Source organism: Oncorhynchus keta, chromosome 31 (genome assembly GCF_023373465.1).
Source record: "Oncorhynchus keta strain PuntledgeMale-10-30-2019 chromosome 31, Oket_V2, whole genome shotgun sequence".
Lineage (NCBI taxonomy): Eukaryota > Metazoa > Chordata > Actinopteri > Salmoniformes > Salmonidae > Oncorhynchus > Oncorhynchus keta.
In genome coordinates this window covers 16,516,883-16,533,477 of record NC_068451.1, presented here as the reverse complement: position 1 = coordinate 16,533,477, position 16,595 = coordinate 16,516,883, and the positions used below count along the sequence as shown (strand labels likewise).

At 44.1% G+C, this 16,595-nt stretch overlaps 1 protein-coding gene across 1 annotated transcript; it reads right to left on the bottom strand.

Moving 5' to 3' along the window:
* Positions 1–2,924: 2,924 nt before the first annotated feature.
* Positions 2,925–16,451, bottom strand: LOC118364565 (DDB1- and CUL4-associated factor 13-like). Its single transcript, XM_035746211.2, has 11 exons — positions 16,234–16,451; positions 15,913–16,112; positions 15,607–15,714; positions 15,044–15,133; positions 14,584–14,739; positions 13,702–13,779; positions 12,274–12,356; positions 11,796–11,960; positions 11,511–11,646; positions 4,741–4,904; positions 2,925–3,922 (listed from the first exon to the last, which is right to left on the bottom strand). Exons 1-11 carry the CDS (start codon positions 16,301–16,303, stop codon positions 3,835–3,837), a joined length of 1,338 nt encoding a protein of 445 aa, XP_035602104.1. The 5' UTR covers positions 16,304–16,451; the 3' UTR covers positions 2,925–3,834.
* Positions 16,452–16,595: the final 144 nt, after the last annotated feature.

The following is a 16,595-nucleotide window of genomic DNA, read 5'->3' as shown; positions in this document are numbered from 1 at the left end:
AACCCCTCATCCCAAGGCCCAGCCATAACCCCTCATCCCAAGGCCCAGCCATAACCCCTCATCAGAAGGCCCAGCCATAACCCCTCATCCCAAGGCCCAGCCATAACCCCTCATCCGAAGGCCCAGCCATAACCCCTCATCAGAAGGCCCAGCCATAACCCCTCATCCCAAGTCCCAGCCCTAACCCCTCATCCCAAGGCCCAGTCCTAACCCCTCATACCAAGGCCCAGCCATAACCCCTCATATCAAGGCCCAGCCATAACCCCTCATCAGAAGGCCCAGCCATAACCCCTCATACCAAGGCCCAGCCCTAACCCCTCATCAGAAGGCCCAGCCCTAACCCCTCATCAGAAGGCCCAGCCATAACCCCTCATCAGAAGGCCCAGCCCTAACCCCTCATCAGAAGGCCCAGCCCTAACCCCTCATACCAAGGCCCAGCCATAACCCCTCATCAGAAGGCCCAGCCCTAACCCCTCATCAGAAGGCCCAGCCCTAACCCCTCATCCCAAGGCCCAGCCCTAACCCCTCATCCCAAGGCCCAGCCCTAACCCCTCATCCCAAGGCCCAGCCATAACCCCTCATCAGAAGGCCCAGCCATAACCCCTCATCCCAAGGCCCAGCCCTAACCCCTCATACCAAGGCCCAGCCCTAACCGCTCATACCAAGGCCCAGCCATAACCCCTCATCAGAAGGCCCAGCCATAACCCCTCATCCCAAGGCCCAGCCATAACCCCTCATCAGAAGGCCCAGCCATAACCCCTCATCAGAAGGCCCAGCCATAACCCCTCATCAGAAGGCCCAGTCCTAACCCCTCATACCAAGGCCCAGCCATAACCCCTCATCCCAAGGCCCAGCCATAACCCCTCATCAGAAGGCCCAGCCATAACCCCTCATCAGAAGGCCCAGCCATAACCCCTCATCAGAAGGCCCAGCCATAACCCCTCATCAGAAGGCCCAGCCATAACCCCTCATCAGAAGGCCCAGTCCTAACCCCTCATCAGAAGGCCCAGTCCTAACCCCTCATCAGAAGGCCCAGCCATAACCCCTCATCAGAAGGCCCAGCCATAACCCCTCATCAGAAGGCCCAGTCCTAACCCCTCATCAGAAGGCCCAGCCATAACCCCTCATCAGAAGGCCCAGTCCTAACCCCTCATCAGAAGGCCCAGCGATAACCCCTCATCAGAAGGCCCAGTCCTAACCCCTCATCAGAAGGCCCAGTCATAACCCCTCATCAGAAGGCCCAGCCCTAACCCCTCATCAGAAGGCCCAGCCATAACCCCTCATCAGAAGGCCCAGCCATAACCCCTCATCAGAAGGCCCAGTCATAACCCCTCATCAGAAGGCCCAGCCATAACCCCTCATCAGAAGGCCCAGTCCTAACCCCTCATCAGAAGGCCCAGCCATAACCCCTCATCAGAAGGCCCAGTCCTAACCCCTCATCAGAAGGCCCAGCCATAACCCCTCATCAGAAGGCCCAGTCCTAACCCCTCATCAGAAGGCCCAGCCATAACCCCTCATCAGAAGGCCCAGTCCTAACCCCTCATCAGAAGGCCCAGTCATAACCCCTCATCAGAAGGCCCAGCCATAACCCCTCATCAGAAGGCCCAGCTCATCAGCTCATCAGAAGGCCCAGCCCTAACCCCTCATCAGAAGGCCCAGCCATAACCCTCATCAGAAGGCCCAGTCATAAGGCCCTCATCAGAAGGCCCAGCCCTAACCCCTCATCCCAAGGCCCAGCCCTAACCCCTCATCAGAAGGCCCAGTCCTAACCCCTCATCCCAAGGCCCAGCCCTAACCCCTCATCAGAAGGCCCAGTCCTAACCCCTCATACCAAGGCCCAGCCCTAACCACTCATCCCAAGACCCAGCCCTAACCCCTCATCCAAAGGCCCAGCCCTAACCCCTCATCCCAAGGCACAGCCCTAACCCCTCATCCCAAGGCCCAGCCCTAACCCCTCATCCCAAGGCCCAGCCCTAACATCCCCCCTTCCCAAACCATACTCATGATCCAGGTTTGATATGATGCTCATGACTTATTTAATGATCCTATCTAAATCCTGCCGTGATAAAGTGGATTGAACACTATACCTCATTAAGACTAAGTCCATTAGCATCAATACACTGAGCCCAACACAAGCTCATCCACTTTGAGTCAGAATGCCAAGAAATCATTAAACACCAAAACACTGATAAAAGTGTGTTGAACTTGTAGCTACTGCTTTACTTAATCCTCTTTATATCATCTCGGGTGGCACATAAGGCTGCAACAATCTTCTGCCATCAGTCTCCATCTCTGGCCACAGCTTGTGGTATCCCATGAGACCCATCACTTCAAGCTCAGCCACTACTCTCCGTCGCTAGGTAGTTTTTGGCCTGCCTCGCTTGCACTTTTCCAGTTGTTGTCCACCTGAAGGCAACTTTGTGGCTCCTTTCTGGTGGCATACTCAGCACGTGTCACAGCCAACAAAGCCTGCATCTATAGTAACCCCTATACAAGATGATCCACCTTGAGTCACAATATTAAGAAATCACTGGTACAAAATTAATCCAAAAACATTGGTAAAAGTCAGAATAATTGTGTGTTTGTCGGCCCTGCAACATGGGTATATCAATTACAACACATACCTCCTTGGTTACTAGAACTCAGGCACATTAAAACTACAATTCAGAAACAATCACACTTGTTACCATCACTTGTGCCATCCCCATATATCAGTACTGTTTTTAGGATTTTACTGCTACTGTATCCATTGTTATACCACCTACATTACTCATATGCCAAACAACACACAAATTATGCTAATCCAAGCCCTTGGATATTAATTGTATACTTTTTTTTTTTTTAGATGAAAAGTATCGATGCATCGATTTGAGAATCAGTGTATTTTGCCTACCAAAAAACAGCGTTCATATCAGATCCAAAAATATCATACAGCATCTTTATTAGCGGTGTATGAATAAATACAAAAAACAGTATCAATAGAAACAACCCTTAGCATCATGCAATCTTCTAGGTTACTGAATCAGTACACACACAATAGCTGAAGGTATGTGGTGGTGTAGGGAGGCCAAACATTTTCAAGATGGTTCCTAAAATACTCAAATAAATGTTCTGGTGATATTTGACGGATGTCGTTCTTCTTGGTTTCTAGTGTATTCTCATTTCGATACAATAACATCCCAAAATAATGTTCTAACAATAGCATTCATGAAATCATCATCTGGGGGTACAAAGTTTTACCATGACAGTTGGGACACTTATGTCAACAAACTTCCCAATATTGACCCATAGTTGTCGTTTGTAATAAGCCTTGGAGAGGTGGAATGAGTTCTTTCAGAGTCTTCCATAGAGTTGTGTTCAAGAGGGTGCAGCCTTTTGACAGTTGCAGATTAGAATGTCATGAATATAACTGAAGGGACACATAATGTTGTGTGCAGGGTTGCAAAATTCAGGTATCTTTCCCAAATAGCCAGGTTTGTCAGAAATCCCGAACACAAGAGGCTGCTGAGGGGAGGACGGCTCATAATAATAGCCGGAACGGAGCAAATGGAATGACATCAAACACATGGAAATCATGTATTTGATCCCATTCTGCTCGCGTTATTACCGCAAGCCCATCCTCCCCAAATAAGATGCCACCAACCTCCTGTGTCCTGGAATCATGAGGGAACAAGCAGGAAATCCAGGTATCTGGAATTTCTGGAAAACCAGAGAATTTGGGGAAACGTACTGACATTTTGCAACATTAGTTGTGTATTTCTGAACATGGCCCAGGTGTGTGTAGAGAGAGAGTAGTCCTTCAATGCCACACGGTCACTGGCGTCGATGTTCCTTCTATTTCACCACGGTGACCACATGTTTCTCTTTCTCCGTCACCACGGGCATGGAGCCAGGCTTGCTGTGCTTGCGTACGTTCCTCTCCCTGGGACACACAATGAGGCAACAATGAATAACTCAAACATCAGGAACCAATTCATGAGAATATTCACACACAGAGAGAGAGAAACGTTAGCAGAGTACACAAAGGAGTTAGCACCAAGCAGGTGGCCTGATGTCATAAAAATGTAGAATACACTAATACTGACGTCATCTGAAAAATAAACAATGAGCATGTAGGTTACACTGCCTTCAGTCACAACTCCTAGGTACACATGGATGACATATTACATACAATGTGTTACTACATTTCAGGACCAAAAATCAACATGGACTAATATTTAATGAATCATCAACTGGTCATGATGGCATCACTTCCCCTTAGAGACTTTAGTGTAAATGAGCAAAAAGCTCATGATGACCAAGTCATGAGGGACCATCCTGTCCTATCAGTCCTGTTACTCATTAGGGTAAGTGTGCCTTGGTAGGGAAGTCAGACCTATTCTGGCAGCCAGCTACAGCCTTAACCACCAACTACTGCCATAGTTGGACAGAGGCCAGGGTAGTTCTAAGCCTACTGTGGTAAGAGATTGACAGTTTCCTTTGTGGTGAGGCCAAAGACCAGGTCAACCACCCGAAAACCTCCCCCCATCAACACAGAGATAAATAAGATCCAAAACCACACTAACCTTACCAAGAACAACACAAAGAAACAAATTCTACTGATATACATACTGTAATATATAGACTTCTGTGGTTTGACTGTTACAAACAAGAGTATTGAGGATATGTTCAGGTAGAGTTAAGAACAGAAAGCCGCTGTAGGGCAGACAGTTGTGGTATGGGTAAAGAAGGAGCCCATACTTCCTGCGGCGAGCCTCCTTCATGACACGCAGCTCCTTGCTCTGGCTGTAGATGGACTTGGGCAGGTGGCGGTGGCGCGAGATGCGGCGGATCTGAGGGTGGTGCTGGAACTTCTCCTTCAGCTTCTGGCTGTAGTTCACAGCTGCCTTCTCCCTAGGAGCCAGCTAGACCACCGGGGGAGGGGGGCAGATAGAGAAAGAGAAATAGCAGGTAAGAAGAAGAGAGAGAAAAATAAAGAGAACCAAGAGATTTCAATCTACTACTGAGGTCTACTTGGGTGCCTCATTTATCAGTATACACTAATTACCAGTCCATAATGACAGCATTTTCATGTAAAACCTGAAACCTAAATCTGAAACTTGAAATCTAAATAATATACGATATTAGTTATAAGATGGTAAAATAGTCGCTATTACCTACAGTATAGGGCTGTCCCCGAAAAATAAAATATTGGATCGCTGAAGGTCTGTTCTTTCGACCAATCGTTTGACCAGTCAATTTTTGAACGTGTATTTCTCCGTATATAGACACACCCTATGCGTCTCAATAAAATCAACTATATATGCATTGAGCTTGTCTGATGCTTTAAGCTCACTGTTTGATGAAATGAGACACAAATGACTCAAGAGGGAGTCAGAGATCAAGAAAAAACCTGCCCCGACCATCCTCCTCCTGCTCCTCCTGGATTTTGCCGATTCTGCAGTTAAGCTTCTGTTGCCGCCAGTAATAGGCTATATAAGAAGTCGGCTAACTTCCTCATGTGGAATGGCAATTTATCTTACCATTACTACCGATCTGATCTGCGAGCCAGTTATGGTTTTCATACACCCATTTTCGTGGAACAGTTTCATTTAATTTATAATAACGTCTTTGTATCTCAAAATCATTTGTCATTTAGTTCATAAAAATGTAATCAAAATATAAATAAATTATAAACCTAAAAAGTTACTTCTATTGCCAACTATGTAGAAATAGCCAATAGGAACTAAATCAGGTAGGCCTATTTCATGACGTTTCTCCAGATAAGAGCATGACATTTTTTCCTTTCACGCCGAGTGGTCATCGAAAGGCAGGGAGCTCAAAAGATTTTTCAAATACATTGAGGAATTATTGTCGCTCTCAGTGGCTGTAAAATCAGACTTAGCTTGCTTGCTGTTTGAGGTAAAGAAAATATTACATAGAGAAGCTCCACAGCACATTAGCGGTGGTGCGTTAAGCCAATCAGAAGTACTATCAGATCCCCAAATGGGCACATTCATTTACATGCCTACATTTGCGAGGAGGCCAGGTAGCCTACAGGCCAACTTCAATGAGTAATCAAGTGCGCGTCCTTACTCAATATTGACAGGAGCATTCCAAACAAGACAATGACTAAATTGACAAAACTCGTAAATGGAATGAAATAAACCAAAACTTGTTTCTCACAGGTGTAGCATAGGTTGTGAGCACCGCAAACAACGTGTCCACTCCGACAACGATAAAACCCTGGAATAATTATACAACATCAACTATTCAGAGGAGACTGTGTGAATCAGGCCGTCATGGTCAAATTGCTGCAAATAAACCACTACTAAAGGACACCAATAAGAAGAAGAGACTTGCTTGGGCCAAGAAACACAAGCAATGGACATTAGACCGGTGGAAATCTGTCCTTTGCTCTGATGAGTCCAAATATGAGATTTTTTGTTCCAACCGCCTTGTCTTTGTGAGACGCAGAATAGGTGAACGGGTGATCTCTGCATGTGTGGTTCCCACCGTGAAGCATGGAAGAGGTGGTGTGATGGTGCTTTGCTAGTGACACGGTCAGTGATTTATTTAGAATTCAAGGCACACTTAACCAGCATGGCTACCACAGCATTCTGCTGTCAAGGAAAATGGTGGCTACTTTGAAGAATCTGAAATATAAAATATATTTTGATTTGTTTAACACCTAAGCCTACTACTCATTGGGTATTGAAAGAGTGTATAGGCCATAGAGAACTCTGCAGAGTCAGTGTTGCTCTGCTCCTTTTTCACTCTAAATGTTCAGGTTTTCATAAATAACATTTAACAGGCTGTTGGCCCGGTCTAAGCAAAGCAGTGTACCTCATCATCAGCAGCTATTAGCTAATCTCCAACAAATTGAATTGATTATAATTAGAATAAAAGCCCTGGAAGAGTGGCCACTTAGAGCCCCTCTGAAACCACGGCCAGAGAGATTGTATTTACTACTGCTTGACTAAAAACAAAGTACCAGTCAAACGTTTGGACACCTACTCATTCAAGGGTTTTTCCTTCATTTTTTTACTATTTTCTACGTTGTAGAATAACACACATGGAATCATGTATTAAGTAGCTGTGTATCCATAGAGATATTGAGCTCCAAAAGTATTGGGACAGTGACTAAATGTGCTGTTTTGGCTCTGTACTCCAGCACAGGTTTTGAAATGATACAATGACTGAGGTTAACGTGCAGACTGTGAGCTTAATTTGAGAGTATTTTTATCCATTTCGGGTGAACCGTTTAGAAATACAGCACCCATTTTAGGGGATTTGGACAAATTCACTTATATGTGTATTAAAGTAGTAAAAGTTTAATATATGTTCCCATATTCCTAGCACGCAATGATTATATTAAACTTGCGACTCAACAAACTTGTTGGGATGCTTTTGCTGTTTGATTTGGTCACGGTAGCGGTGTGGTTTGGTCACGGTAGCTGTGTGTTTTGGTCACGGTCGCGGTGTGTTTTGGTCACGGTCGCGGTGTGGTTTGGTCACGGTCGCGGTGTGGTTTGGTCACGGTCGCGGTGTGTTTTGGTCACGGTCGCGGTGGTTTGGTCACGGTCGCGGTGTGTTTTGGTCACGGTCGCGGTGTGTTTTGGTCACGGTCGCGGTGTGTTTTGGTCACGGTCGCGGTGTGTTTTGGTCACGGTGTGTTTTGGTCACGGTCGCGGTGTGTTTTGGTCACGGTCGCGGTGTGGTTTGGTCACGGTGTGTTTTGGTCACGGTGTGTTTTGGTCACGGTGTGTTTTGGTCACGGTCGCGGTGTGTTTTGGTCACGGTCGCGGTGTGGTTTGGTCACGGTCGCGGTGTGTTTTGGTCACGGTCGCGGTGTGGTTTGGTCACGGTCGCGGTGTGGTTTGGTCACGGTGTGTTTTGGTCACGGTGTGGTTTGGTCACGGTGTGTTTTGGTCACGGTGTGTTTTGGTCACGGTCGCGGTGTGTTTTGGTCACGGTCGCGGTGTGCTTTGGTCACGGTGTGGTCACGGTCGCGGTGTGGTTTGGTCACGGTAGCTGTGTGGTTTGGTCACGGTAGCTGTGTGGTTTGGTCACGGTAGCTGTGTGGTTTGGTCACGGTAGCTGTGTTTTGGTCACGGTAACATCCACATTAAAGTAGAAGTATTTAGAAACATTTTATTCTTATTTACAATAAAAGTGACTCCAATATGACAAAATACCTTATTTACCATTAATTTCTATTGGGCACAAAATAAATCTGAAATACAGCCAAAACTAACAGCAAAAGCATCCAACAAGTTTGTCAAGTCACAAGCTTGATGTAGTCATTGTGTGCTAGGAATATGGGACCAGATACGAAATGTTTCACTACTTTAATACACATAATTGAATTTGTACCAATACCTTCGGTTCCCGTAAAATGGGGAGACGATGTACAAAAAGTGCTGTCATTTCTAAACGGTTCACCCAATATGGATTGAAAAGCGCTTGCGTACAAAGCCAAAACAAAAAATGTGTCACTGCCCAATACTTTAGGAGCTCACTGTATGTATGTATAGGATATATAGGTCATACTTCTCATGACTGTCATGAGAATGTGTGATACGGAAGGTAATTTGTGTGAATTTACAATATGGCAAAGGCAATGATATGGTCATTGTTACTCCAAATAACATGAAAAATAGGATCAGGGGACAAAAACTAAATGACCTTTCACCTTCCACCTGTATAGTTCACACAATGAGGTCAAATGTCAGTTCATAGAAAGGCATCAAAAACCAGAGAGAGACACTGCGATTGCAACAAACACAGGCTGAAGACTTCCACTCTTCCTGAGATCTGACAGTCAGCCTTGATTCAGCATTTCTTTTTAAATTAAAGACCCTTCCAGTCCAACTTGATTGTTAATGCTTCATTATTTCCAGAGTGGCCGCTCTCTTTAAGTGATTGGGCCTATTCAAACTGCTGATAGCAGCTGGGCTCGTCTGAAATGTTTAAGTGCAAAGCTACAGAATAAATATCCTCTTATACACTTACAGTAAAACAAGTGCCAAAAGTTGCCCAATTCTCCCGTGTTAAGCTGCATTAAGGAAATAAGGAAGAGTGAAGTAGAAGGGGGGTGGATATTGGAGATGGCACCGAAAAACGTCCATCTCCCTTGCAATTCATCCTTGTAGGCTAAATGCTGGTTTTGGCATCAGATGAGAAATGAGTTAGTCTAGACTATGTGTAAGAATCTGTTTAAGGTACACTAAACAGAACCTTATATTTCAGGTAATGTGTAAATAATGTCTTGAACATACGGAGAGTTAGAGGTTGAAGAAAACACAACAGATATAAAGCCAAATTGGGCAGAATGTAATTCCAATGTTTTGGGGTTAGCCTGCTGTAACACCTCTAAGTAATACAAGTCTGTCAAAGTTGCAGTGCCTATTTTCCATAAATACATTTACAGTGAACTATCCCTTTAAATCCACTCTATAATGCCACATTGCCCACACTGACTGACTGGTCAGAAATTGTCTATTGGTAATCAAGAGTTCCAAATAGCTCCAGTCTGTCACTAACCCTGCTCTGCTGTCCCTATTGGTCCATTGTACTTATTGAAAGTGATTCTGTTCCAAGTCAGTCAGCATCCATCAGAGCCCTTGGCAGTCCCACTGCTGTTGCTGCTGGCAGCCTTGCCTCCCTATCTTTCACCATGCTGAGCGTACCATGGTGGGCATCTGGCCATGGCAGGTTGAGGAATCCATCAAACTCACAAAACAGAAGGTCAAAATCACAGCTCCAACAAATGCATCAGAATATTAGCAAATACAGTTGAAGTCAGAAGTTTACATACACCTTCGTCAAATACATTTAAACTCAGTTTTTCCACAAGCCCTGACATTCAATCCTAGTAAAAATCCCCTGTCTTAGATCAGTTAGGATCACCACTTTATTTTAAGAATGTGAAATGTCAGATTAATAGCAGAGAGAATTATTTATTTCATCACATTCCCAGTGGGTTCAGACCATTATATACACTCAATTAGTATTTGGTAGCATTGCCTTTAAAATTGTTTAACTTGGGTCAAACGTTCCGGGTAGCCTTCCACAAGCTTCCCACAATAAGTTGGGTGAATGTTGGCCCATTCCTCCTGACAGAGCTGGTGTAACTGAGTCAGGTTTGTAGGCCTCCTTGCTCGCACATGTTTTTTCAGTTCTGCCCACAAATTGTCTATAGGATTGAGGTCAGGGCTTTGTGATGGCCACTCCAATACCTTGATTTTGTTGTCCTTATGCCATTTTGCCACATCTTTGGAAGTATGCTTGGGGTCATTGTCCATTTGGAAGACCAATTTGCGACCAAGCTTTAACTTCCTGACTGATGTCTTGAGATGTTGCTTCAATGAATCCACATAATTTTCCTACCTCATGATGCCATCTATTTTGTGAAGTGCACCAGTCCCCCCTGCAGCAAAGCACCCCCACCCACAACATGATGCTGCCACCCTGTGCTTCACGGTTGGGATGGTGTTCTTTGGCTTGCAAGCTTCCCCTCTTTGTCCTCCAAACATAACAATGGTCATTATTACCAAACAGTTCTATTTTTGTTTCATCAGACCAGAGGACATTTCTCCAAAAAGTACGATCTTTGTCCCCAAGTGCACTTGCAAAACGTAGTCTGGCTTTTTGATGGTGGGTTTTGGAGCAGTGGCTTCTTTCTTGCTGAGAGGCCTTTCAGGTTATGTCGATATAGGACTCGTTTTAATGTAGATATAGATACTTTTGTACCGGTTTCCTCCAGCATCTTCACAAGGTCCTTTGCTGTTGTTCTGGGATTGATTTGCACTTTTTGCACCAAAGTACGTTCATCTCTACGAGACAGAACGCGTCTCCTTCCTGAGCGGTATGGCGGCTGCGTGGTCCCATGGTGTTTATACTTGCGTACTATTGTTTGTACAAATGAATGTGGTACCTTCAGGTGTTTGGATATTTCTTACAAGGATGAACCAGACTTGTGGAGGTCTACAATTTTTCTTCTGGGGTCTTGCTGATTTCTTTTGATTTCCCCATGATGTCAAGCAAAGAGGCACTAAGTTTGAAGGTAGGCCTTGAAATACATCCACAGGTACACCTCCAATTGACTCAAATTATGTCAATTAGCCTATCAGAAGCTTCTAAAGCCATGACATCATCTTCTGGAATTTTACAAGCTGTTTAAAGGCACAGTCAACTTAGTGTATGTACATTTCTGACCCACTGGAATTGTGATACAGTGAATTAATCTGTCTATAAACAATTGCAGGAAAAATGACTTGTGTCATGCATAAAGTAGATGTCCTAACCGACTTGCCAAAACTATAGTTTGTTAACAAGAAATTTGTGGAGTGGTTGAAAAATGAGTTTTAATGACTCCAACCTAAGGCCTACTGGTTAATGGTAAGCATTCAACATTGTTCTGGGATGCAGCTTTCTTTCATGACATGACTTTTGATACACGACACCTGCAGGTTACAGGACGTGCGTACACTACTTCTAAAGGAGAGGAAGAGGACTGTCTGTCTCACCAATCCCAACTTCTCAGCAGCATTGGCCTTCCACAGTCTGATGTTCATCTCATCTGAAGCACTCAGGATGTACTTGTTGTCTGACGACCACTTTATGGAGATGACGTGCTGCATGCGCTTGGTGTGGTATACCTCCCTGTGAAGTCACACACACAACCACTGAACACAATGTTGCTGTCGCACAGTGTCATCGCTAAATAGGTCGACACCTGTAGAAAAATAAATACATCAACGCTGATAATAAACACAATCTGCTGGAGTGTCTGAACCCCTGGCACCACTAACCTGCTGTGGCCACTGTCTTTGGGGAAGATGCGGATGGTCTTGTCAAAGCTGGCCGAGACAAACTCCTTACCAGTTGGAGAGTAGTCTACATCCAGCACGGCTGAGACATGGTCCATGTGGACGGTGAAAGGCTTGTCCAGGTACCTCATATCATATGTATACAGACTGAAGGGGGAGGAGACGCATGCGGTTGGTTAATAAATACAAAGATGAGATGTTAACACACGCCACCATGCTTCTATCATGCAAGGTGCAAGGTCAGTAAATAAAAACACCAGATCTCGGTGGACATGCTGTTATTGTAAAATAAGTGTAAATGTACATTAGAAATAATTATTATATCACTCCCCAAGCAATTGCACGAACAAAAACATTATTAGCATTGGAAGTACACAAACTTCTCTCCAGGAATGAATGAGGCCTATGTGATGTGGTGAACATGTTGTAAACTCAACACATGTTGAATTGCATCACTCACTTGTAATCTTCATTAGAGCAGGTAAAGTTATAAGCTTCCATGGGATTCCAGCACAAAGTGTTGCTCCTCATATTCATGATTACCTATATAGGAAATCACACATTCATACTTCAATACACTAAGCTTTAGACACATTCCAGTAATGAGAGGACAGTATGGAATGGGAAATGAGTTTAGTAGAGGGCAAAGTCATGGGAAGTAGGGCTGGACGATATGGACAAAAAAAAAATAGAATTGACATTTTTATACCAAATATTGAGATTGCGATTTTACATCAAATCGCTTGGTTAAACTGTTGGAATCATAGAAATAGAATGATCTGATCATTCAAATGTTATGGTTGGAATAGAGTGGTTACTTGGAATGCAGTTTTGTTTGGCATGACAACGAGGATAAGGTAAGGAAGGAGATGGTTGTGACAGAGTAAGAACCAAAGTGTTGGTCAGCGTTTCCCATGTTTCCCATGGCCAGCAGCCTACCATCCTGCATCCCACTGCTGCCTTGCCACTGACCCAACTCCCTGTGGTCACTAAAGATTCCATGGCACTTATCATAAGAGTAGAGGTGTTAACCCCGGTGTCCTGGCTAAATTCCCAATCTGGCTACCTAATTGTCTCCTTCCTCACCCCTGTAACTATTCACCAGGTCGTTACTGTAAATGAGAATGTGTTCTCAGTCAATTTATCTGGTTAAATAAATAAAACGGGACCCTAATTGGGTTTAAATAGATACATTTAGACAAAGATTTTACGATATTATTTGTCTTTTCCTCTCTGATTAAGAACAGGCTGTTTCAAACAATGATGATATACTCCACCATTGGTAACGTCCAATATTAGAGCAAAAGTTTGCTGGCAAGATTTGCACTCAGTGGAATTAGCTAGGAAGCGATTAGCCTTGCTAACAAATTCTAGGCACACTTTCAGCTAACTAGTGTTTTGCAGAAAGCAAGTTACACAAACGAATAGTATAATAAAGAAAACGTGAATTTATATTAAGAAGCAAAGTGGAAAGCTGTGTCGTTCTTGTTAGAAAAATAATCTGTTGACTGCGTGCTGTTTGGTCAATGCATGCAGTGAATCTGGAGCACGAGGGACTGCCTGCTTGAGTGACAGGGGCCGGGGTTTTGTGTGCGAGATTGGGAAGCGGCCAAAAGAGGAGAGAAGGCGAACTCTTCAACTAAAGTAATATAACAAAACATTTTAAAAAACGGGCATTACAGACGGATGGCTAAGTGGCATTTCAAAATATCTCAGCCTCTTGCGATATGGATATTGCGCATGTCAATATTTCAATTTAGATTAAAATTTGATTAATCGTGCAGTTCTAATGGGCAGCATCCCAAATGGCACCCTATGAGCCCTCGACAAATGGTAGTGCACTAAATAGGGTGTAATTTGGGATGCACCCAAGCACATAGAAATGTACCTTTTTAAGAGGTGTAGCTTCCCTCATGTCATACAGCACAATACTTCTGTCAGAGGCACAACTTGCTAGAAGTTCAGTCTGAGGAGAAAAGCGGGAAGGTCAAGAATTATTATTATTTTTAAATCCACTAACATTCAATTCTGTGTTTTATACAACCTTTGACCTACATAGTCCTCATATGGGTTTTACCTCCATTATTCTGGTGCATGGAGGCTATAGCCAAAGATATTTTTAACCAACACAAGATAGTTCATCTGTGCGTTTACAGTTTTAGCAAACAAAGCATAGTGGGCAAAACAAGCAAGGAGGTAGGTAGGCAAAGCCAAGCACGAGCTAGCAAGATCCTATTGGCACGTTGTAGCTAGTATTTGCATATTTCCACTAGGGAACGCTTCCTCTGTGAAGTGCGTGTGTGCACAAACTCAATTTGACCTTGCACTCCTTCTAAACAACACATTTAGTTGGCAAAGTGTCATGTCTATAAATATTAGTGCACTGTGTTCGTAACAGATTCTAGTTTTGGGAACAGAAACATGTTTCAACAATGAGAAAATTAGCTAAATGTTGGCTCAGTTTCATCCTCTCCCACTACTGGAGTTCCTCTCACTACTATATATTTGATGGTGATAAAACATTCTAAAAGGATACTTCAGCTTTATAGCCCCTGTGACGTGTCTGGGTTACGCCTTATGTCTGTGCTATAGCAATGTCAGGGCCCGTATTCACCAAGAGTCTCAGAGCAGAAGGGCTAATCTAGGACCAGCTTTGCCTTTTAGATTATAATTTACAAAATTATATGGACATGGAGGACCTGATCCATGATCAGGAATCATACGCTGAGACACTTTATGCTACAATCCACACAGAGAGAGTGTTGATTACCTCTACAGGGTTGAAGCGGACGCAGCTGAAACTGTCCACGCCCCAGGAGAAGGAGCGGATGGGGCTGCTGCGCTGCTCATCCCAGATGTCAACCTGCTGGCCACACGTCACAAACACACCCTCCTTCTGGTGGTGGTCGATGCTGGTGAACACAGACTGGAAGGAACAAACATTGGTCTCAGTAACATTTTTAAAGTGAATCCTCAATCATCATCATCACTGACGAGGGGGAATACATTACAACAACCATCACCATCACCCTGACAGTAGAGAATATCTCCAAACCCATCATTCTTATCATCATCATGGGCTTAAAGCCACAATAATGATGGGTCCACTCGATGGTATGCACATTTTACAGTAATGCTTCATGAGATCAGACAGGTTAGGTCAGAGACACACTCTCAGAGATATTAATTGGAAATAATAATGACAGAGACAGACACCTCCTCCTCCATACCTTCCCAAGAATAGTATTGAGAGGTTCCTCTTCCTCTCCGTAACCAGGAGTCTCCATCTTCCACTGTTTGATAGTCTTGTCATCACCAACCTGTTATTCAGAAATACAAGCATATTTACTTTGACAGAGGTTTGAGGTTGATTTATAATGAAGATGTGTCATAAGACTGCAATTCAGCAGAGGGCAACCATTCTGTGCGATAAAAATCAGGGGTGTATTAATTCTGTGTGTTGTAAGACATTTTGCAATGGAAACAGTTTACTCCAAATGGAAAACATTTTGCAACAAAAACAAGAGTTTATATTAGAGCAATTCAAATAGGCCCCTCCCAGTTTCATTCCATACTTCCATTTAGCACCTAGAGGAAACAGTAAACAGTTTCCATTGCAACAGACCAAATGTTTTGCAACGGAATCCAACACCCCTAGTCTCGTTAGTATTCACTAGAAAGAAAATGAAAGCAAACGGGCCAGAATGGGGAGGTACTATGTGAACTTGTTCATTGCACAACATTTAGTGTGCCCTAATGAATACAACCCTGGATAGTGGAACAGATACTGTACCGTAAAGAAGGAGGTGCCACAGAAGCGTACGACCATCCCCCTGACAAAGCCTTCATGGGCCTGGAGTGTACGAACACACTCACGTTTGGTTAGATTCCACACCTTCAGCTGAGAAACAAATCAGTTAGTCTTACAGTATAAACAGGTCATTTAGATGCATCATCTCAATGCACAGGCTTGTCATCATATATGTTTGACCATTCCACAGTTAGACATGTAGCCTATAATTATTGGATTCAATCAACTCATCAACTCATATTTAACCAGGCCATTGCTAACTCAACGTACAGTTAGTTAGTTAACTACCTCTCCATCGCAGGAGCCGGACAGCATTGTGGAGAGGCTCTTGGGGTGCTTGGCCATGCAGTTCACCCCATCCCTGTGGCCGTCCAGAGAAGCCAGGAACGGCTTGGCGAACACGCGCTCCAACTTGGTGGCATTCAGTGCACGGGTGTATTCTCTTGGCACCTCGAACGGATTGAGGGACGGGTCGTAATTTCGTGGTACTGTAGGTTACATATACTGTTACAATAAATTGTTTTGCCCGTGCTGATTGGGCTAGCTATAGCTCTCTACACTGTGTGAAGTTAGCTAATGTGCACTAGCTGGCTAACTATCTGCACTTACCACGCTGGATATCCAACTTCGTCTCACGGACATAGTCGTCCGGATTCCTGGAGAGGACTTTAACTTTCATTGCGTGAATGTGTATAAAGCTCTATACTTCTTCCCACCAAAATGTAACACAGTAAAATGATTCGTACGACATGTGTTTACGTGTGTGACCTCACCTACCGGATGTTGAGGGCAATATCCGCTCTTATTTCAGGGAAGTGTGTTTGTAGCTTGCGTTTACAGCGACCACAGAACATTGAGTTACAACATTTTTTTGGCGACACCTTGTGGACTGATTGTTTCTGTACTCTGGGCTTCAGAGATCTCAATAGATTAGATTTATTGTGGGACATTAAAACGTATTTTTATGTTTA